Genomic DNA, 24,795 nt, shown 5'->3' on the forward strand with positions numbered 1-24,795 from the left:
CATGCAGGTTGTTTAGAGACCAGACAATTTAACTTACATACACCCACTGTATGTACAAACAGACAGAGGTAAAATAAATATATAACATTGTCAAATCAATTTCACCAAGGCAACAAGTATCAAGTGTACTTGTAGTTCTTTTGTGTTTCAATCTAGCTTCTAATTTTTTTGAAAATCCAGCTTTTAATCAAATAAATATATTAGTATACAGCAAAACCTGAGCAGAAAGATTTGTGACTAACATGAAAAAAATAACCATCATTTTTTACCAGATTCTTAATGTACAAATAAATTTCTTCCCAACTGAGGGTACATGGTGATAATTCAATTCCTATTATGAACCTATGGAAACTCATACCATTGAAAATTCAACATCTTTCAGCTTCTAAGTACTCTGGACAAAACAGTATCATCCTTCATACTGAGTTCTGCTTTTGAAAACCATATGAGCCATGGCATTTTTTAAAACTACATGATCTTGAAATTTGCATATTCACAGATAAGGAATAAACCTCTGCTGTTGTTATTGCATTTCCTAAACTGTGCTTGTAAAAAATCTTACAGTTCATGAGTATAACCTCTCCTCCATCTCATTTTAATTAACGATATGATCAGAATTTAAAAGATAATTATACTTCAATTTTACTTGTCATTATCAACCAATCATGGCCTCCCAAACCCATATCTCCTCCATTTTAAGTTTCTAGCCTGGTTCTAATCTTCTTTTATAATATCAGTAGTACTTAAAAGTTAATTTGTTTTGAGAGACTACCATTGAGAAACCATTGTTTGCTGAATAGATGGTCTCTTAAGACAGGTTGCACTGAATTATTCAGGGGCCCCGAGTGGCCGAGTCGTTTAAAGCGCTCTCCGTTACGGATCACTGCCATCTCACCTCTGTCTGCATGGGTTCAAGTCTCGGATTTGGCTAATGTGGGTATGTGAGAAAGCTTGCAAGTAGCTTCTTGTGGGTCGGTGGCTCTTTCCAGGGTTTTCCCGGGTTCTTCCTCCACCATTAATACTGGCCACCATGTATAGCCTATTGTGTGCTGAAAAATGGCATTAAACCCTACAACAACAACAACAACAACTGAATTATTCATGAACACATTAACTGTTAATTTGTCTGCATTGCAAAGAATAAACAAACTATAAAAACAAAGTTACCATAAAAACGGTACTGTCCCTGGTCAAACTGCAGGGTGATGAGGTACCATTCCCCATTACTGAGGTTCTTCCCCACTCTGGCCATGTATCCCTCCTGATTGACCACCATGTGTAACACTAACTGACCATTGTCTAGTACTAGGGCCATTTCATCAATGTTCAACTACAAAAGCCAACATTATACTGTATAGATGTACAAAGATTTTAGAGGGAAAATTGTGTTGTATGAAGAAAGCAAAACATATTTAAACTTGTACTAGCTTGTAACTGTCAAGGCCATTTTTTCTCCCCAATGAATGATGCTAATTATGGTTGTCAAACTCTCTGTAAATATCATGGATTAACACTGCATTGGACTAAATATTTACCTACCCCTGGATTAACACTACATTGGACTATAGTATTTACCTACCCCTGGATTAACACTGCATTGGACTAAATATTTACCTACCCCTGGATTAACACTGCATTGGACTATAGTATTTGCCTACCCCCAACCCAGCTGTTTTTACCAACACCCCCTTGTAATTTTGATGACAAAATGCATCATGCTATGTCACTATAAATGTATTATTTTCTCTTTTTTTCAGATATTTGTCTCACATATTGTGCTTCCCCCTCCAACCCAACCCCCACAAGTAATGCTGAAACTGCATATCAGTAAAAGGCTTTATTATCTTTTACGTCTATGAATCCTTCAAGGTCAATAGATATGAACTTGGACATGTGTGATCAGACTTCAGCCACGCTAGAAAAGCAATTGGACTATTGATGTAGCAGTTTGTTCATGAAAAAATTACAAATGAAACTGAAAGAAAAGTATTTTCTTTGTATTCTGAATTATGGTAATGGTATTAAACAAATGGTGGAATAAAAAATTCTATAAAATAATAGACTATAGGATTTACAGCATACTGAGTTTTTCTTCACTGACAAAGAAACGCAACTGTATCAAATAAAGAAACTCTAGACTTTAAACGGTTATATCAATACAGCTATAGATAAAGATTTACTACCAAATAGCACCTAGATGACTTGTACCAAAGGAAGAAACAGAAACTTACAGTGTATATAATCACTCCTGATGGTTCCTGTGCAGATATCCATAGTGACAGCTCCGTTACCATGGAGAATCCACCAAAATGTAGGAATGACTCAGTGTTAAAATGTGCCATGTTTAGGAGTTGACATCTCTTCCCTGTGTACCCGGCATGACAATGGCAGTATATACTAGTCCACATATCCAAACACTGGCCTCCATTCATACAGTAATCTGAGGAACAAGAGTTATGGGCCTTGCAGCCAATAGATGGCAGTAGTGATAAGGGCAGATCTAAGGAGGTTGGATGAAGGTTAATATCATTACCATTTATACTCACATTCTGAAAGTTAAAAATAGATCTCAGAAGAATAATATTTTCTTCAATTTAAAGTGTAGATTTTCTGCTTCATGTTCAATAGATTTGAGATAGAATTAACATCTTTCTACAGTAAAATAGTGGTTATGCCTTCAAGGTGTAATATTATTAAATTTTGCCTTTGAAAAAAGAATACAAATCCATATCTAATGTCCATTTTTTAATATTTCACTATAGTGGCACTGTGCACTAAGATGCATGTCAGCTCAGCGTGTTTTGTACCATACTGGAACTTCAAACGGTAAAGGGTGCAATACTGTTGGCTCTCAGTCACACATAGAAAAAATATACTTTAATAGCAATAATGTATGAATAGCCATCAATCAAATTTTCTTATTTAGTAAAATTATGGATTGATATACAATCACTTAAATGAATAAATTTATATCATAAAGAATTCTCAAAATAAGTATAAAAAAGCATTACATGAGTGTTGTATAATGCTATGCTGAAATATAATGAAAAACTCACCTCAATGCAGCCAACAAATCCATTTTTACTTTGAAGTTTACTTCTAATAAAAGGTGTCATTGAATCAAATCCTCCAAGCAGAAGATATGAATTTAAACTCGCCACTTCTCTATTGTCAAAACTAATCAGGCAGTTGTCTCCCTTAGGGCAAACATTGGGGTCAAGGGTCAAATTCGTCTTCAGTGATGAAATAATAATTTTAATATGCAGTTGGCGTATATTGTTTTCAGTCGACTGTATGGGAAGGGAAGCAGACTGGCTCCACAGACCAAAGGTTAATGAGCAAACAAGGGAATTCTTGTAAAATTCAAGGATGAGCAGATGCTGAGATCCAATGGAAGAGGTCTGAAGAAAAAAATGCAAATGTTTTTAAAATATTTTGAAATCCATTTTAGATTTAAGATTTTGTAAGGGTAGGGACAATGTCCATTGCAATCATTTATACCCAGTCAAGATCTGACCAGCAAAAACAGAAAACTTTACTGAAGCCTGTTAATATTCACAGTGCCACCAGCAACACAGAAAACTTTACTGAAGCCTGTTAATATTTACAGTGCCACCAGCAAAAGCAGAAAACTTGACTGAAGCCTGTTAATGTTTACAGTGCCACCAGCAACACAGAAAACTTGACTAAAGCCTGTTAATATTCACAGTGCCACCAGCAAAAGCAGAAAACTTTACTGAAGCCTGTTAATATTTAGTGCCACCAGCAAAAGCAGAAAACTTTACTGAAGCCTGTTAATATTTAGTGCCACCAGCAAAAGCAGAAAACTTTACTGAAGCCTGTTAATATTTGAAGTGCCACCAGCAAAAGCAGAAAACTTTACTGAAGCCTGTTAATATTTACAGTACCACCAGCAACACAGAAAACTTAACTAAAGCCTGTTAATATTTACAGTGCCACCAGCAAAAGCAGAAAACTTTACTGAAGCCTGTTAATATTTACAGTACCACCAGCAACACAGAAAACTTAACTAAAGCCTGTTAATATTTACAGTGCCACCAGCAAAAGCAGAAAACTTTACTGAAGCCTGTTAATATTTACAGTGCCACCAGCAAAAGCAGAAAACTTTACTGAAGCCTGTTAATATTTACAGTGCCACCAGCAAAAGCAGAAAACTTTACTGAAGCCTGTTAATATTCACAGTGCCACCAGCAACACAGTACTGAATGTTTCATCATGTATATATGGGTAAGATTATACAATGCTGAAATGGGCAATAATTTATGAAGGGTGGCCACTCCATAATTTTTGGTAAGTTGTCACATGCCACATATTCTACTATATTAATGAAATTACCCCAAAATCTATTGTATAAATAATAATAATAATAATAATAATAATAATAATAATAATAATAATAATTATATTAATAATGACTTTATTAAAAGAAGAAGCTCGTTTGGTCAACTGACCAATCTTCCATGAGGCCTTCTACAATGGCATTTGTATAAATATATGCATATATACTGCAAAATTTTTACAAGATGAGGTTTTTTAGACAATAAAATGCTAATAATTGCAATGCAAGTAGTTGGTAAAGGAAAGTAACATTTCCATTGGTCAGAATGTTACCACGTGATCAAAATGAATTGCATTTATTTCTGTATGAACTGTAAGGTGAACTACTTTTCTAAGAATACCCACTTCTATAAATAGAGTCACTTGTACAGCATAAGATAAGCACTGCCAGTGAAGGCAGACAAGAAGTAAGCATTAAAGGAAAAGAACATGCTAACAATTTTTAAAAAATAATTGAATAAATTCTGCTTCCACTGGTTGAAGGACTGGTATTATGATGACCTTATTAAGATCAAGCAGGACAATCCCAAGTGCTATAAATAGCTAGGTAACACAAAACCCCAAACATGTATTACTACGCTCAATTAAGATTTCTGTTCTTTAATGATGCAAAGAAAACAACATAATGAATAATTGAAATTTCAATTATAAGAGTTTAACATTGTTTTTTTCCTGAGTTTATCGTGGTATAAACTGTCAGTTGCCGATTCACACAGCTCACATAACACACTCTGGGCGTTATTTGCTGTGTGAGTCAGCAACTGACAGTTTATAGCATGATAAACTCAGAAAAATAAAGTTAAACTCCTAATTAAAGACTAGACAATTGGTCTACTGCTATAACAAGGCTTTAAGTGTGAGTACCTGCAGGATTCATACAAATAGTAGCAGCGAACATGTGTAAAACATTACAAAGACCCCACTATGTTCTTTCCACAACAAGATAAATACACTTAAAAACATTTAGCTTTTATGATATGATTATATTAGCTTTAAGAAGGAAGATTTTAGTGGTTTTCCCAATTGCCAGAAGTCACAGCAGGTCGGTTGTTGTTGTTGTTGTTGTTGTTGTTGTTGTAGGGTTTAATGCCATTTTTCAGCACATGATAGGCTATACATGGCAGCCAGTATTAATGGTGGAGGAAGAACCCGGAAAAACCCCGGAAAGAACCACCGACCCATGAGAAGCTACTGGCAAGCTTTCTCACATACCCACATTAGCCGAATCAGAGACTCGAACCCATGCAGTCAGAGGTGAGATGGCAGTGATCCATAACGGAGAGCACTTTAGACCACTCGGCCACTCGGGGCCCCCACAGCAGGTTAGATACAAATGTTAGACAGGCTGGACCTGGCCTGCATGCCTTATTCGGCAAACACCTGATATATAGCTATGTTAAATATCATTACTGAGAAGATGCACCACACAATTGGAAATTAATTTTTAATGAAAACCATTATGCATTTTAGTGATTATTTATTCCAATTTATACTGATCCTGAAATTAGGAAATTGATTTATCTTACAATCAAATAAAAATTATAAATTTTTGTAAGTAAATGTGTTCAAAGTTGTAACATGTTAACAGTCAAATTGATAATAAAGTATGTAAAAGTTTTATTGTAAGAAAAATGAGATATTTATCACAAACTGTCATATTTGCTACTACCTAATGACCGTGACCTTTGACCTTGTATCCCTCTGTTCAGAGACAAAAATAACTCACTAATGTCATGTCTATTATAGTTTGTGACACCTTAAACTGATTCCCTGATTTAAATCTCAATGGCTGTACAAACTGTGTCATGTGGTGCATGCCATATGACTTTCAAAATCTTAAAATATAATTAACTCTACTGATGCTTTAATGCCCAAACAGAAAATAAAATATTTATTGAATTCAACCTCTTGGCTTTTCATAGAATAACAAGTTCCAGAAAGGTCACATCCATGAACATTCCAGTCATTTCATTCAAATCATTTTCAGAAAATATAACTTTTGCTGAGTCTTTTATATGTTGTTTCCATGTAGTCATTTACCATAAATTAGATTTATTTTATTTGAACTAATAACTAGTGTATTTTATTCATCACAAATTTAGAAAAATGAATGAAATATATAAGGACCTCAATTACTGTTTGTTTTGCCTAAAACTAATTACCAAAGTGGCCAAGAGCAGTAACCCCTCTAGCATTGAGGTTGTGAGAGAAAATGTACTTACCCCAGTGGCCAAGACTAATAGCTCCTCTAACACTGAGGTTGTGAGAGAAAATGTAATTACCCCAGCGGTCAAGCATAAAAACCCATCTAGCACTGACATTGTGAGAGAAAATGTACTTACCCCAGTGGCCAAGACTAATAGCTCCTCTAACACTGAGGTTGTGAGAGAAAATGTAATTACCCCAGCAGTCAAGCATAAAAACCCATCTAGCACGGACATTGTGAGAGAAAATATACTTACCCCAGTGGCCAAGACTAATAGCTCCTCTAACACTGAGGTTGTGAGAGAAAATGTAATTACCCCAGCAGTCAAGCATAAAAACCCATCTAGCACTGACATTGTGAGAGAAAATGTACTTACCCCAGTGACCAAGAGTAATAACCCCTCTAACATTGAGGTTGTGAGAGAAAATATACTTACCCCAGAGGCCAAGACTAATAGCTCCTCTAACATTGAGGTTGTGAGAGAAAATGTAATTACCCCAGCGGTCAAGCATAAAAACCCATCTAGCACTGACATTGTGAGAGAAAATGTACTTACCCCAGTGGCCAAGACTAATAGCTCCTCTAACACTGAGGTTGTGAGAGAAAATGTAATTACCCCAGCAGTCAAGCATAAAAACCCATCTAGCACGGACATTGTGAGAGAAAATATACTTACCCCAGTGGCCAAGACTAATAGCTCCTCTAACATTGAGGTTGTGAGAGAAAATGTAATTACCCCAGCAGTCAAGCATAAAAACCCATCTAGCACTGACATTGTGAGAGAAAATGTACTTACCCCAGTGACCAAGAGTAATAACCCCTCTAACATTGAGGTTGTGAGAGAAAATATACTTACCCCAGTGGCCAAGACTAATAGCTCCTCTAACATTGAGGTTGTGAGAGAAAATGTAATTACCCCAGCGGTCAAGCATAAAAACCCATCTAGCACTGACATTGTGAGAGAAAATGTACTTACCCCAGTGGCCAAGACTAATAGCTCCTCTAACACTGAGGTTGTGAGAGAAAATGTAATTACCCCAGCAGTCAAGCATAAAAACCCATCTAGCACTGACATTGTGAGAGAAAATGTACTTACCCCAGTGGCCAAGACTAATAGCTCCTCTAACATTGAGGTTGTGAGAGAAAATGTAATTACCCCAGCAGTCAAGCATAAAAACCCATCTAGCACTGACATTGTGAGAGAAAATGTACTTACCCCAGTGGCCAAGACTAATAGCTCCTCTAACATTGAGATTGTGAGAGAAAATGTAATTACCCCAGCGGTCAAGCATAATAACCCCTCTAGCACTGACATTGTGAGAGAAAATGTACTTACCCCAGTGGCCAAGAGTAATAACCCCTCTAACACTGAGGTTGTGATAGAAAATGTCATCTGAGCTAAAATGTCCTCCTGATTGGATCTGGTATGTCGTTTGCTTTCCTGGTTCCCTTGGCTCTGCTCCTGAACTGACCTTCTTAACTTTGATCCTGGACTAGAGATCAAAGGATTAAGTCTAACATAGCTACTACCACTGAAACTTGCTGCCAAAATAATTTCACAGTTGTTTCCTTTGATACCAGCTGCACATTGGCAGTGGTATCCATTCGTAACTGGCTCTGTGCATGTGCCACCATAGAGACAAGGTGATGACAAACATTCTTTCACATCCTCTGTACAATTCTTCCCTGAAAGTAAAAAAGCATCTCATTACAAATGCAAATATCAAAGATTAAGTTATTAGTTCTCTGTGAAATTATCATAGTTATCTGATTATAAATCCATGCTTGATAATAAGCCCATGTTTGATGACTAGTCCCATCATTTTGATAAGACCCTGCTTGATGATAAAACCACTGATGTTTGATTATAAGCTTGATGATATGCCCTTCTTGATGATAAGCCCCTTCTTGATGATAAGCCCCTGCTTGATGACAAATCCCATCTTGATGACAAGTCCCTTCATGATGATAAGCCCTTGCTTCATGATAAACCCATTGATGCTTGATTATAAGCCCATGCTCAATAATAAACATATGCTTGATAAGTCCCTTCTTGATTATAAGTCCATGCTTGATAATAAATCCCTTCTTTATGATAAGCATCTACTTCATGATAAGCCTCTACTTCATGATAAGCCCATACTTGATGATAAACCCCTTCTTGATGATATGCTATTGTTTGATGATAAGCTTACTGATGCTTGATTATAAGTCCATGCTTGATAATAAGCCCCTTCTTGATGATAAGACCATGCTTGATGACAAACCTACTTGATTATAAGTCCATGCTTGACGACTTGGTGATAATTCCATGCTTAATGTTAAGTCCTCATTTTTAATAAATCTAGACTTGATGATAAGCCCACTAATAAGCCCATACTTGTTGACAAGTCTATATTTGATAACAAGCCTATATTTGATTTTAAGTCCATGCTTGATGATAAGCCTGTTGATGACAGGTCCATACATAATGATAAGCTCATACTTGATGACAAGTCTATATTTGATGACAAGCCTGTATTTGATTTTAAGTCCATGCTTGATGATAAGCCCATTGATGACAAGTCCATACATAATGATTAGCTCATACTTGATGAAAAGTGTGCCTAATGATATACCCCATGCTTCATGATAAGCTCATCCTTGATTATAAGTCCATACATGATTATAAAGTTCATACATTATTATAAGTCCATACATGATGACAAGTCCATCCTAGCTGAGAAGTCCCATACATGCCAACCCCACAAGAGGAATAAGTGTAATTATTGCTATTATAAGTGGCAAAAGCATAATTTGGGCATAAAAGGTGTAATCTAAATATTGCATGCCAGAATTACAGCATGTATGAAACAGATACACTTTTACTACTAACCTGGTTCTGTAGCTGGTCAACATTCTTGTCACAAAGGACAAAATCCATATGGATTATAACCAGAATACAAACACAAAATATACTGAAAAATTTTTTATTTTCAGTACTCCTTTCAACTAGTCTAGGTGTAACTTTTGCTGAATGATTGTGAACTGGAATCATGCAATTATCATGGTGAGGTGGTCAAAGTGCTGATTTACATTACTCTAATAATTTTCTATTAATGTTTGTAATATGGTGTTGATCTGTACCTTTCTTCTGATCTGCCATGTTTTGAAGTTTGAAAAAATCCATGAGCTCTAATATTTTCCATCATATAATATCCACACACCATAAAGTGCTTCACTTAATATCTGATGCCATTTTCTTTAAAAAATATAGACTGCTTCCCTATCTAACTGGCATATAATAAATTAATGAATCTGTTAAGCAAAGTTCACTTTTGAAGAAATCCATCTGTTTTCTTGGAAATGGGTCATATACAGATGCTATAAATGGCAAATAAGGAAAGTGATCTTATTCTATTGTTATACAGCAGTCACCTTTTTAAGAATATTCTCAAATTTATATAAATGAAAATTAAAGAAATGACAATAAAAATGACAAAAACAACTATTTATTGCTTTATTTTCATTTAATTTTTTAATGTAGCAGAAAGCATAATCCATATACAGTTTAGTGGAAAATGTAATTTGGTAAAATAAAAGTGTAATGATTATGCCAAAATCATATTGTTTGGCATGTATGAAGTCCATGCTTAATGAAAAGCCCATGCTTGGTGAAAATTCCACTCTTTCTTACTAAACATTTTGTCAATTACTTACAAAGGTTATTTTTTCTTATAATATGCCTATGCCATACTTTCTGACAAAATGTATAATTTACATGTCAGTCAAACATATGCCCATCTCAACAAACTGTATGTCACTCAAAATCTAAAACCTGACCATACCTACAAGCCACATGTCAGTCAAAATCTAACACCTGACATTACTTACAGACAACATACCCCGGTATGTCAGTCAAACTCTAAGATATGCCCATATCAGCAGACCACACATCAAACACTAACAATATTCGATTCACACCTACCACATAGGTGTGATGCATTATGTAGTCATTGGTACATTGAGATGCCTGTCACCTAGCTGATGATCAATATTGTCACAAATTCAAAATTATTAATTATTCTTAAAGTCTACATGGTGATGGGCTAAGCTAATAGATAGGATACATAGTGATGGGCTAAGCTAATAAATAGGATGCATGGTGATGGGCTAAGCTAATGAATAGGATGCATGGTGATGGGCTAAGCTAATAAATAGGATGCATGGTGATGGGCTAAGCTAATGAATAGGATGCATGGTGATGGGCTAAGCTAATAAATAGGATACATGGTGATGGGCTAAGCTAATAAATAGGATGCATGGTGATGGGCTAAGCTAATGAATAGGATGCATGGTGATGGGCTAAGCTAATAAATAGGATGCATGGTACTGTAGTTTTCAGGAGAAAAAGATGGAAGTGGCGATACAGGAAATGAGTTAAGGTATATTTTAAAAAGGACAATACTACTGATGATATAGGACACTGCCATTTAAAGGATATTCACATCTTTTTTGTAGATATAACACTGTTTCACAAGCAAAGTGAAAACACTGTATTGTCATGAGTGTTGAAGCCACAAGTTACTGACAACACAAAATGTTTCCATTTCACAGGAAAACATTTTCTTATTATAACAAACATTTTCTGTGATTCAATAATACTTTTTTAAAGGCAAAATCCCTCAATTTGCATGAATTCTGTCTTGATTTTGTGTCCATGGAATTATTGGCTGTATAAAAACATCAATAAAAAGTTTTCACATTTTAACAATAACATTAGGACAGCAGCTTGTAGTTTCAATTGTCACTTAATTTTGGTTTGCACTGAACAATCATCAATGTATAATTTCATCATTTTTCAGATGGTTAAGCTTGAGATGTGAGTTAAAATCACTTCTTAAATTTTTTTACTACTATATTTAACCAAGACTTTTCCTAAAAATGAGTATCATTTGCTGTGGAGTGTAACAGGTACTTGATGCTGTATGGGTATTGCAGAATATCGAAGAGAAACAGGTCACGGAAAAACAGCCACTGACAATTGAAATGATTCATCTTGAAAAATAATTATAAAGAAGTTAATACTTCAAGTCAATTGTTTGCTGTTTTAGAGTTCATTTTCAGACAGTTTTGGATTGTGCCTCCTCGTTGATCATATAAATATTTACACGAGGGTCTGCAGTTTTTACACATTTTAAGATTGGTTCAGCCTGATTTAGAGACAGCCCACCCAGGCTTGCCTGGTCAGGTATTGAACATGCAATCCATGGATTACATGTCCAATGTTCTAACCACTGAGCTACCATGGCTTTCATCAATGTTAGTGATGTTCTTCTTAATATTATGCCCTAAACCTTAAGTATTCCATTAAGCATTTAAAAGTATTCCATTAAGCATTTAAAAAGTATTCCATTAAGCATTTAAAAGTATTCCATTAAGCATTTAAAAAGTATTCCATTAAGCATTTAAAAGTATTCCATTAAGCTTTTAAAAGTATAACTTTAAGCATTTAAAACATATTCCATTAAGCTTTTAAAAGTATTCCATTAAGCATTTAAAAAGTATTCCATTAAGCTTTTTAAAAGTATTGCATTAAGCTTTTTAAAAGTATTCCATTAAGCATTTAAAAAGTATTCCATTAAGCTTTATACAAATTTTGAAATAAAATCCAATATGTTATGTATGAGACTGACATGGGTCGATAAACTCATTACATAAAATTGGGCTAGGACACAAAAATGGCTTACCTGTGAAACCAGGTGGGCAGATACAGATATAATTGTGTACCATATCCTGACAGGTTCCACCATTTTGACAAGGTTGAGGGTCACAGTCATTTATGTTTACCTCACAATTCACACCTGGATAAATTATTAATTCAACATATTAAGTCTATGAGTCAAATTTTGATACTTTTTCGTACCTCTTTATTTCTTTTTCAAATATTGTATTTAAAACACTATAAATCTTTATATAATCTTGTACCAATTAAATTTATATAAATTTATAAATTGTTCAGAATAAGGCATGGAGTTATGCTGTTTGTATGTGTGTGATGTGTTTGTCTGTCTGTCATTCCAAGCTTACCACTGCAAAGTGGCAGGGGCCCCGAGTGGCCGAGTGGTCTAAAGCGCTCTCCGTTACGGATCATTGCCATCTCACCACTGTCTGCGTAGGTTCGAGTCTCGGATTCGGCCAATGTGGGTACATGAGAAAGCTTGCCAGTAGCTTCTTGAGGGTCGGTGGTTCTTTCCAGGGATTTCCAGGGTTCTTCCTCCACCAATAATACTGGCCGCCATGTATAGCCTATCGTGTGCTGAAAAATGGCGTTAAACCCTACAACAACAACAACAACAGCAAAGTGGCATACTGTTGTGAAGACAATTTACTTTATTTTCTTTGATACAGAATTTAGTTAGGAATGTATCCATAGGATACATATAACCCTATCAATAATGTATCAAAAGATGCAGACATAATTCTTTAAGATCCTATCATACTGATGAAGCAGCATGCAGTTTTGTGGATTTAAAACAAATATCTAATTTTAAAGAACAGCCCACTGAAAGCTGTTGGACATATCAAATTTAAGTACAGCCAATGAAAAGCTCCAAGACGTCAAATTTAAGCACAGGTGAAAGTTGCCAGAAATCAAATTTGAGCTCAACCAAATGAAATCTACAAGACATACCAAATTTAAGCACATCCAATTGTGTGTGTGTGATTAGGATTTTTAACCTAGCTTTAAAAAAATTTCAGTCATATCACTATGATGTCTGCAGTGTGGCAGTTTATAGTGATGTCTAGCACTGGGGCATCGTACATCAGACATGTAGCATGATGTCCCACCCAGTCACATTATCCTGACACCAGGCCAACCAGTCATAACACTGTCCTCTTAATGCTGAGTGCCTAGTGAGGCAGCTGTTAGTACCATTTGTGTAAGTCTTTGGTATGATTTGGAAGGGTTTCTAACCATGACATACCGCTTCCAAGATGGACACTCTAACCACTAGGCCACCGAAGTGGTCCACAACTGACTGAAAGCTGCCAGATATCAAATGTAAGAAAAGCCAAATAAAATCAACAAAACATATCAAATTTAAGCACAGCCTATTGAAATCTGCCAGATGTAAAAATGTAAGCACAACCTATTGAAATCTGCCAGACATAAAATTAAAGCACAGCCTATTGAAATCTGCCAGACATAAAATTAAAACACAGCCTATTGAAATCTGCCAGACATAAAATTTAAGCACAGCTAAATGAAATCTACAAGACATATCGAATTTAAGCACAGCCTATTGAAATTTGCCAGACATCAAATTAAGCACAGCCAAATGAAAACTCAAGGCATACCAAATCTAAGCAAAGCCAAATGAAAACTTCAAGGCATGTCAAATCTAAGCACAGCCAAATGAAAGCAGTGAGACATATCTAATTTAAGCACAGAGAATTGAAAGCTGCTTTGCACCCAAGAATTTGTAACAGACTTACAGATGGATTGATGGAATGATGGAACATTAGTAATTATGCTATATTCCCCTCAGCAATATTCATTGCAAGATATAACCTAAGTATTTAGAAAATATCTGTTTTTGATGTGTCAAGACAATACTATATTAAACAGAATGAACTTGTGAAGTATTGACAATCATATTGTTTTAGCATTAGCAAATACAAATATCATAATTATCTTAATTAGAAATTTTCAAAGTTATCTATTTATTATCTCTTAACAGATAACTGATCCTAAAACAATACATAAAATGTATATAGAAAAATGATCTGACAGTTTTGATACACAGGGAGAGATATTGTTTGTATAAATTCATAGTCATATTTTATTCGGTCTGCTAATTTATGAAACAATTGGTACTAATATAACCCCAAACCAAACGATCATTACTAATATAAGCCCAAACCAAACATAAAACCAATTTAATCCAGACCTGTATAACACATTTCAGTGGAGCTAAAGTTACTCTCTAGCAGGCACTGTAAATAAATTCAAAGTAGCTTGATCTTGATGATGACAAAAACATAATATCATGGCAGAGCCACAATAATAAGTTTGCAAATACATAATCTGTAATTTTTTCAATCATTGATCTCAAAATCTCCATCAGAAACTACTGTTAGTTGTCCATCCAGACTTTACTGGATGAAAGTTATATCACTAGAGTAACCTTGGAGAAACACTGAGAATAACCACTATGAACAAGCATATTTCACGCATCAGTGATTCCCTTGATTAGCCACTACAAGTAAGACCTGCATGAAATACATGCAGTGTACTCACATATATATATATATATATATATATATATATATATATATATATATATATATATATATATATATATATATATGTATATATGTATGTATATATATATGTATGTGTATATATATATATATATATATATATATATATATATATATATATATATATATATATATATATATATATATATATATATATATATATATATATATATATATATATATATATATATATATATATATATATATATATATTGATATGGAAAGTTTACCAATGAATAAAGGTATTCCTTCTTCCATCAACACAGGTGAGAATATGATGTAAATAGCATTAAAAAATACATACACATGTGAGCTAAACACAAATACTTAACCTTTATTAGTTAAGTAAAAGTTGGTCACAGTAACCTTCTTTGGTGTTATGGGTGTACTACTAATAGACCTGCACACATTTATTAGGTTTCATGACAAAAAGTGTATATTTCTTATCAAGAAGCATCCCCTCACCTTGTTTCATGTGTCTAGGTAAGCTATTATGTGTACAGCATGATAAAACTTCATGCAGCCATAAAGTGAAAAGTGAAATGCCTAAATACATGATCAAATATAGATCATGTTGACCTTCTTTTGTCATAAAGGCATGATACAAACAAGTATAAAGTTAATCATCAATTTCATCATTAGGTACAGTGACTGAAAATGAATATCAAAATATACAACTGAATGCAAGTCAGTTAAGCAGACAAGATGTGCAATAGTGACCTACTTCCACAACGAAAGACTAATGCTCATCAAGATGCATCTCCTTACCAAGTTTCAGGTTTCTAGTCAGGATAGTATGTACAAAGTTTGCAGAGACCTGTGTGTTCATGAGATAAAAGTAAACATGTAACCTCAGCAATTAAAATGTGAACTGTAGGTCACAGTGTCCATATTTTTGTATGGTGGTACTAACATTGATGTATGCAATTAAATACCTTAATGATTTAAGCAAGAATAGCTAAAACTCAAAACTTAACCAAATTTCGTGATACATAAAATATAAGTCACAGTGACTGACATTTATGATGAGATGCACCAGTGTTGCATCCCCATGCCAAGTTTCATGATTTCCAGTATAATGCAATGTGTACAGGATGCAAAATACCTACATGGTCATGTGCTAAACACAAACACTTAACTTAAGCCAGCAAAATGTGAAGTGTAGGTCATAGTGACCTTCCTTTATTCCAAGGACACTGGTAATAACAGAGATGCATAAACTTATCTAGTTAATAAAACTTCAGAAGAAACAAAAAGAACACTCAAAACTGAACCCAAGTCAGTGAAGAATGAAATATAGGTCACAGTGACTACTTCTGACTTAAATGCAAAACGTGTCATGAAACTCACTCCAGACTGTTGCCAAGGACTTAGGAAGAGGGAATAGTTGAGATACAGGGAGGCCGTATGCATGCAAGTACTTTTACATGTGCTGCCACCAATGTTAATACCAACACTGATGCTAACACAGGAAGTAGTACAACATTTCCCCTCAACTTGATGAGACATTGTCAACATTATTAATGCATAGTGCAATCAGGAAGTCAAATTACAAAACAGTATGGAACCATAACATCCTCAGGTTATGTCAATTTCATGTCTTAAGGAAATGATTTATTGTCGGATTTCCCCCATTAAACATATTTATAGCCCTTGCCATTTATAACCCAAAAATTATCTAACAATCCAGCAGCATGGTGACACCTGTACCCCCACTTTAGATCTTCACATGTGCCATTGTTCGTACAGAGCACCTGTTCAAAGTCATTGATCTCCACTATACAATTGACACCTGTTCAATGACCACTGTAAAGAAATGATCTAATTATTTTTTCTTTATTTTATGGTTCAATGTTTCTTCTCTACCAAGAAGAACTAAATTATAGCATATCAAAAATTGTATAATTAAATAAAATACACCCACACTGCATAAAAGAATGAATTCATATGATCTTATTATAATTAATATAATATTCTGGTAATCAGCAATTAGTATGAACTTCAATCTTTCACAACAGTAAGTGTATTTTGTTCTATTTAAAAAAAAAAAATTCAACTTTCTATGGCAAAGGAAGGATGAGGGGTTATATTATTTTGTTGTCAAGAATAAAAATATCAATTATTTTCAATAAAGAATCATTATCTGACCTCTATCCCGAATTACACATTTTGTTTCTGAGTGATCTCAAATAGGTCTATTGACTTGAAAGAATTGGAATTTTTTTCTTCTTTTATACATGTATACTAGTTGCTTTATGTGCATAATATACAGCATGGTCCTATTTTATAGCATGTCACTACAAAGTACATATTAATGTCATCTGAACTTTGACCTATATACCCAATTTGTCAATCCCTCCCAGTATAAATTAATGTTCTTTACCTCTGGTACATATTTGTTTATTATTAATTTATACCATTCAAGCTGAAGTTAAAAGTCCTTTATCTACCCCCCCCCCACTCCATCGATGCCAACATCTTAATCCTTATATTTTCTTCTTTCACATTTGTAGATGTGTACATATGGAGTAAAATGTTTCTGCTGTAAACACTTATTAGTTACAATCAGACATTATAACAATATTGTAAGTATCATTTTCTCTTAATATCTCATTATTATGATTCAATGTTGTCAATATTGTAAGTAAAATTTTCTCTTAATATCTCATTATTGTTTCAATGTTGTCAATACAGTGTGATCTCACTATAGCACGCTTCGTTATAACGTGAATTCGGATATAATGCGGTCATGGCGTGGCTCCTGAAATTTCATATACATGTACTTTTCTTGTGCACAAAAAAAATTCTTAAGTGTTATGAGAAAAAAACGTAAAACGTTGCTTATCATTTTGGGGAAGAGATCGCGTATGAATAATACAATATGATCATGGCTTGACTCCTGAAATTTTATATGTATTTTTGTCATACACGAAAAAGTATTTTTCTCGTACACGAAAAAGTATTTTTCTAGTACACGAAAAAGTATTTTTTTTTTCTTCTTAAAAGTAAAAAGAAGAAAAAACGCATAAAACTTTTATTCTGGGATTGTGTAGGTCTTTGCCAATGTTGCAAACTTGGATTGTTTTTACTTATTGGCTGCAAAACATACCATGTGTCTTTTTATTTGTTGGCAACATTGTTGGCTGTTTAAACTTTTTATATACAACCGTTGGTTTGGAGTGCAGAAATTCAGAGGCCCCATGAAAGGAAGCCGCAAACTGGCTATAAAATGCACTGAAATTTATCTATTGTTACATAAACAAATTCTTTATCCATACTGACAAACCATCTAAACAGTGCATTGTTATATCATAATCCACTTATCCTGAAATCTAGCGTGAGTTCTGTATGTTGTGAAATATCCGCTTTTTTGTTGTTGACATTTCTGGTAATGGAGATCAACTGGGCGAGGCATTGTCTCGTAATCTATCTTTCATCGGATTTTCGGCCGATCGCTAGTAATTAATATATTTATAAAGACTGACATTTGTATGTGGATGGCAAGTAAAATTCCTCTTCGTTTCACTCAGAATTAAGTTCTTCAGAATGCTCACGTTTTCTGTAATAATCCCTATCATCAGAACACCTGCATCTCTATCGTCTGTTGACCCTTTGTTAATTTTCAGACACATGCATGGAAATCAGCATGATGCTGCTACCACAAATGGAGAAAAAAAAAATACATCTTACTTATTGGTATTTTCAGTAGGCATGGAGGGACAGTAAACGGCAGCTTAAAACGCAAACTAACTTTTACCGACTTGGAACGTACTTTAAAGTAAATGTGTTTCATCATTCGTTACGTGATTGTGCTGTGTTTTTCCACTGAACTCAGACCAATATGACCTGTTACAAAATCATTGAATATTTTAAAGCTGTGTGTGTGCATATTTTCGATGGAATCACTTGTTGTGTGGATTCAATGTATATGATGAGGTTTGCAGGTGAGTACACAGTGTTGATACTCTATTCATGCTATACATTAGACATTTATATATAAACAGGATTCATGTATATGTACCAATTCATGGTTCTCTAAATAAAGTAAACTATTATATTATGTCTTCTGTTTTCACTACAGGTGTATTTCTCATTTAATATGCATCAATTCAAGATGGCAACTGTGCCGACGAAGCACATATTTTACCGCCCGCATTTATTACCTACCCCCACCACCAATTTTCTTTGGTGTTTTTTTTTTGGGGGGGTAGATTTTCTTCAGCTAACTGACTTGGTTGCTTATAACACGGTTCGGTTCATAACACGGTCAGATTCTATGGCTCCTAACTACCTTGTTATAGCAGGGTCACACTGTATTATGTTTCAATATTGTCAATGTTATGTTTCAATGTTGTCAATATCATTTTTCAATGTTGTCAGTATCATTTTTCAATGTTGTCAATATCATGTTTCAATGTTCTCATTATTATGTTTCAATGTTCTCATGATTATGTTTCAATGTTCTCATTATGGTTCAGTGTTGTCATTATTATGTTTCAATGTTGTCAATATCATGTTTCAATGATGTCAATATCATGTTTCAATGTTGTCATTATTATGTTTCAATGTTGTCACTATGTATCTGCATTAATCACAACTACCACATTATAAAAGTGAACACTATTATTAATAAGTAGAGAATTTGAAATAACTTTCACTCAATCTTCGATAACTCGAGTTTAATTTTATTTAGTTTCAATTACGACTTCTGTAAATAAATACTGTTTAAACCTACTAATTCATCAATCCCTCTTTTTAAGTTAACATCATCTGAACTTCTACCTGCATAACCATTTTATCAATCTGTCTCATTATAAGTAAACATCATGACTTTTACCTGTAAAAGCAGCTGCACAGGTACATGTATACTGATTGACTCCATCTCTACAAGAGCCTCCATTTTGACAGGGATTAGGGTCACAGTCTGGGATGTCTGTGCTGCAGTTTTTATCTGTAAATCCTGGCATACAGAGACAGGAATAATCTACCGGTCTGTCCTGACAGGTGGCATTATTCTGACATGGCCGGTACAACATACACTCATTTATCTCTTCATAACATGTTTGACCTGTTTGGAAAGAAAAAGTACAGTGTACATGTACATATAAAATGGACAAATTTTTCACCCCTAATTCCTTGATTATGTATCACTGTTAATTGGTTGTTAATAGATTACATAGAACACACTGGGGTTTGGAGAAACTTTAATCAATAGTTTTAAAAATTTCAGGAATGGAAATGATTTGGTCAATAAATCAGTTTGGATGCTTGAAGATAATAATAATAAAAATAAACATAAGGATGAAGGACTACTTAATATGGTTACATCTGTATGAAATGAATCCATCACTCAAAACAAAAAATGCAAGACCACATCAACCTTTTAATTTAGTGGAGCAAACATTTCAAAGAACAATTTGATTCATTTGAAATCTGACTTAAATGCAATACAGTTTTTCTTACCTGTGAACCCTGGGGGACATATACAAGAATAGTGTCCCCTATTGTTAATATAGGTGGCACCACTTTTGCTGGGTGAAAGGACACACCCATCTAGGATCTTTTCGCAAGTTATACCACTTGTACCTTTAAAATGCATCAAGCATCTTTATAATTTGGATTAAAAGCATATTTTCCTTAAATTCTCAATCAATTAAGAGTACCTATTTCAAGCAAACAAAGCAAAGATTTAATGATATTACATAGCAACATGTACTGTAGTAAGAAATGTTTCAGTTACAACCTAATGTCAGTGCAATCAAATCTTCAGAGAGTAGTGATAACAAGATTTTAAGATGCTCCAACATGGCCATAATGCTGGAGGTCTGATCAGTATTGTTATTTATATTATTTAGGTTCAACTAGATATCATAATAATTCTTTCAGTGCAAACACTAAGTCTATATGACAATCTGTTCAAGAGACTGGTTACAATAAAAAGATTTTCAAGAGAAGCACCATGGCAGCCATTATGGATTTCAAATCAGCATCATTATCATGTAGGACCAACTGGACATCATATGAAGTAATTAGGCAAAACTTCCATGTTGATATTCAGGAGGAGTAGTGATAACTGATTTTAAAGCTTAATGCCATAGTGGCCATTGTAGTGGATGTCAACCCTTTTCATTCAGTACCAATAAAACCCTGGGATGAATGTGTGTAGAAAGTTCCATCACAAATCCCCACCACCATGCCCCCAGTAGTTTACGACACTTCCGCTAATGGTCAGATAGTGGATTCCAGACCATCACGTGAGTTCTTCTAATCCATGACCAGTGGAACTATAACAATAACCGTATCAGTCATCAAAGCATGGCTGATCCTCTAGAGTGAATATAGCTCTAAATAAATTCTATCTCATAAATGACTTTGACATGTGCTAATTTGTCCTGATATCATTATGCATAAACCAAGTCAAAACCTGGACCCTGGTCACCTTAAGGTTTAAATATTTCACCCTTCCAAAACAAAGAAAACTTTCAAGGTTCTTTAGTTGTGTGTGTGTGTGTGTGTGTGTTTGTCTGTCTGTCTATGTATGAGTGAATATTACAAAAACTGAAGTTTCAATGGCATCAACATTATTCATGTAATAATTCCCAACTTCCCAGGAAACTACATAAGTTTTATCATGATTCCCAGTGGAATATGCTCTAAAATCCATTATTTACATATTTTTAACAGAAAAAAAATCTCCCCTAGTAGTACCAATATAAAACCATGATGTCCTGTTATTAAACATGTAAATTCAAAAACTATTAATGACCCTTATGATCAGAAGCTTATCCCAATGCAAACAAAGGAAATTGCCTGGGGAAGTCATATTGATTCTTTTGATTTCTAAAGGTTCATTCATCCATTGATAATCTGATTATGGTAATATGGCCATCTGCATTAAAATGCTCAGTGCTTCAGTTGAGAAAGATTCTTGCATAGTTCAACAGCGCAGGCAAAAATAACATCTCCAGTTTTCCATTACCTAATGTCAGCATTATATTAAAAACATAATTGTTCTTCAGTTGATTTATATAAGTAGCCTTTCTACTTCAGCTGTAGTGGTAAAATTCAAACATTGAGTTGTCTCCCTTAGGAGTAAATTTCAATATTCAAATTCTTGATTTGGTGTTTTGCAGCACAGCAACACAAACAGGTTATTTAGTGCCAAGGCAAGTGGAGTAAAGTGTCTTGCCCATGGACACACCATGGTAGCTGATCCAGGTTGGTCCAACAGCAGAATTCAAACCCACACCCTCTTTGGTAGTGAGTATGATATGCTAACCATTCAGCCACCATGGCACTCAAAAAAACCTTGGAAAAACTCTGAAGCAATCATTAAATTATTTTCTAAAACACTGAACAATGAATTATTATTATTATTACAATTATTATTATTATTATTATTATTAGTAGTAGTAGTAGTAGTAGTAGTAGTAGTAGTAGTATTAGTAGTAGAAAGCTCACTTAAAATTGCACCAAAAAGTTTAAACTTGGTATATTTTAGAGTAACTGCAAAAATATACATGTTGATTAATATACAAAACTTATATCCTATTAAAGCATTTATTAGGGGCAAAATAGACTCAAAATTTGAAGTTGCATCAAATGTTTAAAATTAGGAGGAACAGTATCCTGGACTTGTATGCTGCTGTACTAAGGTTCAACTCCCAGATCAGGCCAGTTCATTATGTGTCCTTATGCAACATAATTAGGTCTCTAATTAAAAATAACTAAATCCACTGGGTAAAGCACCTTAAATTAACTAAGCCCAATCAAACTACCATATTTATACTCCCTTACCCAAACTTTCTGGCTGGTACTGGACATCACATAACATCCCTGTGTACCTGTAATTAGTCAAGAATACAAATGAACAGGATGAATTTTTCTTGTAAAATATTCAAGCAGTTAACCAAATTTATGGATAGTTAATTAACCAGTTCTAGTAGAACAGGAAATTTTAATTTCTTAAAATTTCATCAACTTCTTAGCTTCAATCTAATTTAACATTTAGAAAGGACTATGAACAGATCTTTTCTAAACTATTGATTAGAACTGTTAACATAACAATAGGAGGCATAACACTTTCAAGAATTTAGCAAGTGAACCAATTTTCCATAAAAATATATCCACATTAAAACTGTGCAATGATTGGTCATAACACATATATTGTCAATACAAACAAGGATATGGAAAGATATTCTGCAACCAGGATTAGTTTCTAGTAACCAAAGTCTTATACCATATATTCTTGCTTATAAGTCAAGTCCAGGAGCAAACCCTGATCTGCCACTGCATTATGCACTGGAAGATCAGAGTCTGTAGTGTTTGTTCTACTAATTACTCCTAACAAACTGTACAACCCAGATCTGCCAGAACTTTATGTGACAGCAGATTATGGTCTATGCAGCTTGCAACTGGACTCAAGTAAGTATATAAGGCAGATGGTCATATTGGTGTTTGTGTTTTAGAAATACTATGAATGGTCTTCTGTACATGATTTTAAAGCAATCACAAATTACAGTGCTCAGCATCACTGCATTACAGTACTACAAATTTAGACACAAAAATGTGATGTCACTAATCTGCTGAAATATGATGATGCAAACATATTGTAATTTATGGTATCTAATGCTTTCCTATCATCTTTTACCATGGGAACAGCACATAATTTTCACCCTGTGAGAGATTAAATGCAGATGGCTGACTTGGTTAGCATGTTAGTCTAGAAGAAATAGTGTTGACTTTGTCAATTAGGGTACACATTTGAGGGCAGACGTGTTGTGCTTTATCCTATATAAAAAACTTCACACCCCCAAAAAGTAAAACCAACAACATTGATACTAAGTTAAATTTTTATATGGACATAAGAAACAAATTTTCATAAGTCCATGCTCTGACTAAGTATATTGTATATGTACATTAAAAAAATAGTGAGACAATGAAGGGGAAGGTTGGTGAAAATATACTTTAAGTTTGAATGTATTTGCAAATTGAACTTTTCATCAATTGAACTTTATTTCTCAACAAATTTTTTATTTAGTTTTGGAAAGGAAAACTGCTCCATATCAGTATTGTAATACTGCATGGAATAACCATCCCTTTGTAATACTGCATGGAATAACCATCCCTTTGTAATACTGCAATGGAATAACCATCCCTTTGTAATACTGCAATGGAATAATCATCCCTTTGTAATACTGCATTGAATAACCATCCCTTTGTAATACTGCATGGAATAACCATCCTTTTGTAATACTGCATGGAATAACCATCCCTTTGCAATACTGCATGGAATAACCATCCCTTTGTAATACTGCATGGAATAACCATCCCTTTGCAATACTGCATGGAATAACCATCCCTTTGCCCAAATCTTGTTACTGTATATGCTCATTTATAAGTCAAATAAACTGCAAACATCAAAGATCCAGATCTGCCACAGCATAATGCACCTGCAGATCAGGGTCCATGTGTTTATTGTACTGATTACTCATAACAAATTGCACATAGCCAGATCTGCCCATGGATTGTGCAATGGCAGATCTAAGTCTGTGCAGTTTGCAGTTGGATTCGTCTTATAAGTGAGTAGAGAGGGTATATTATGTGATCTGGTATCATCTTCTAATCTGGGGTATTGTAGGTAGATCTATGCATTTATATGGTTGTCACCTAGTTTGAGTAGATGAATCTCAGAGATGTTAGTTCATCAGTACAGATACAGGTTGTTGTTATTGGGTTAATAGAGTGTTATAATAGGAATGGAGGGTTACAAAAGGGTGCATGCTAGGGCTATGAGTTCATTTTATTATTATTTCAGGCTGGATATTATTTGTTTCAGATAGGTGTCTTTGCCAAGCTTTCAGGTCTTATTAGATCCTCAAAGACACCTGATCTGAGATTCCCTAATTAGTGAGCCTGTTTTT

General features: G+C 34.3%; 1 protein-coding gene across 1 annotated transcript in view; it reads right to left on the reverse strand.

Annotated features, from left to right (window-relative positions):
* Positions 1 to 24,266, reverse strand: part of LOC149779896 (uncharacterized) — a 56,485-nt gene extending 32,219 nt beyond the window's left edge. Inside the window, exons 1-9 of the mRNA XM_089937317.1 lie at positions 24,100 to 24,266; positions 22,670 to 22,716; positions 20,336 to 20,458; positions 19,710 to 19,940; positions 12,295 to 12,408; positions 7,902 to 8,251; positions 3,057 to 3,401; positions 2,232 to 2,549; positions 1,168 to 1,330 (exon numbers count right to left, since the gene is read on the reverse strand). Coding sequence (XP_089793443.1) covers positions 1,168 to 1,330; positions 2,232 to 2,549; positions 3,057 to 3,401; positions 7,902 to 8,251; positions 12,295 to 12,408; positions 19,710 to 19,940; positions 20,336 to 20,458; positions 22,670 to 22,716; positions 24,100 to 24,266 — 1,858 coding nt within the window. The remainder of the gene's footprint in view (positions 1 to 1,167; positions 1,331 to 2,231; positions 2,550 to 3,056; positions 3,402 to 7,901; positions 8,252 to 12,294; positions 12,409 to 19,709; positions 19,941 to 20,335; positions 20,459 to 22,669; positions 22,717 to 24,099) is intronic.
* Between the last annotated feature and the right edge of the window lie 529 nt (positions 24,267 to 24,795).

The sequence above is a fragment of the Sinohyriopsis cumingii genome, chromosome 16, assembly GCF_028554795.1.
Source record: "Sinohyriopsis cumingii isolate HCF-2022 chromosome 16, ASM2855479v2, whole genome shotgun sequence".
NCBI lineage: Eukaryota > Metazoa > Mollusca > Bivalvia > Unionida > Unionidae > Sinohyriopsis > Sinohyriopsis cumingii.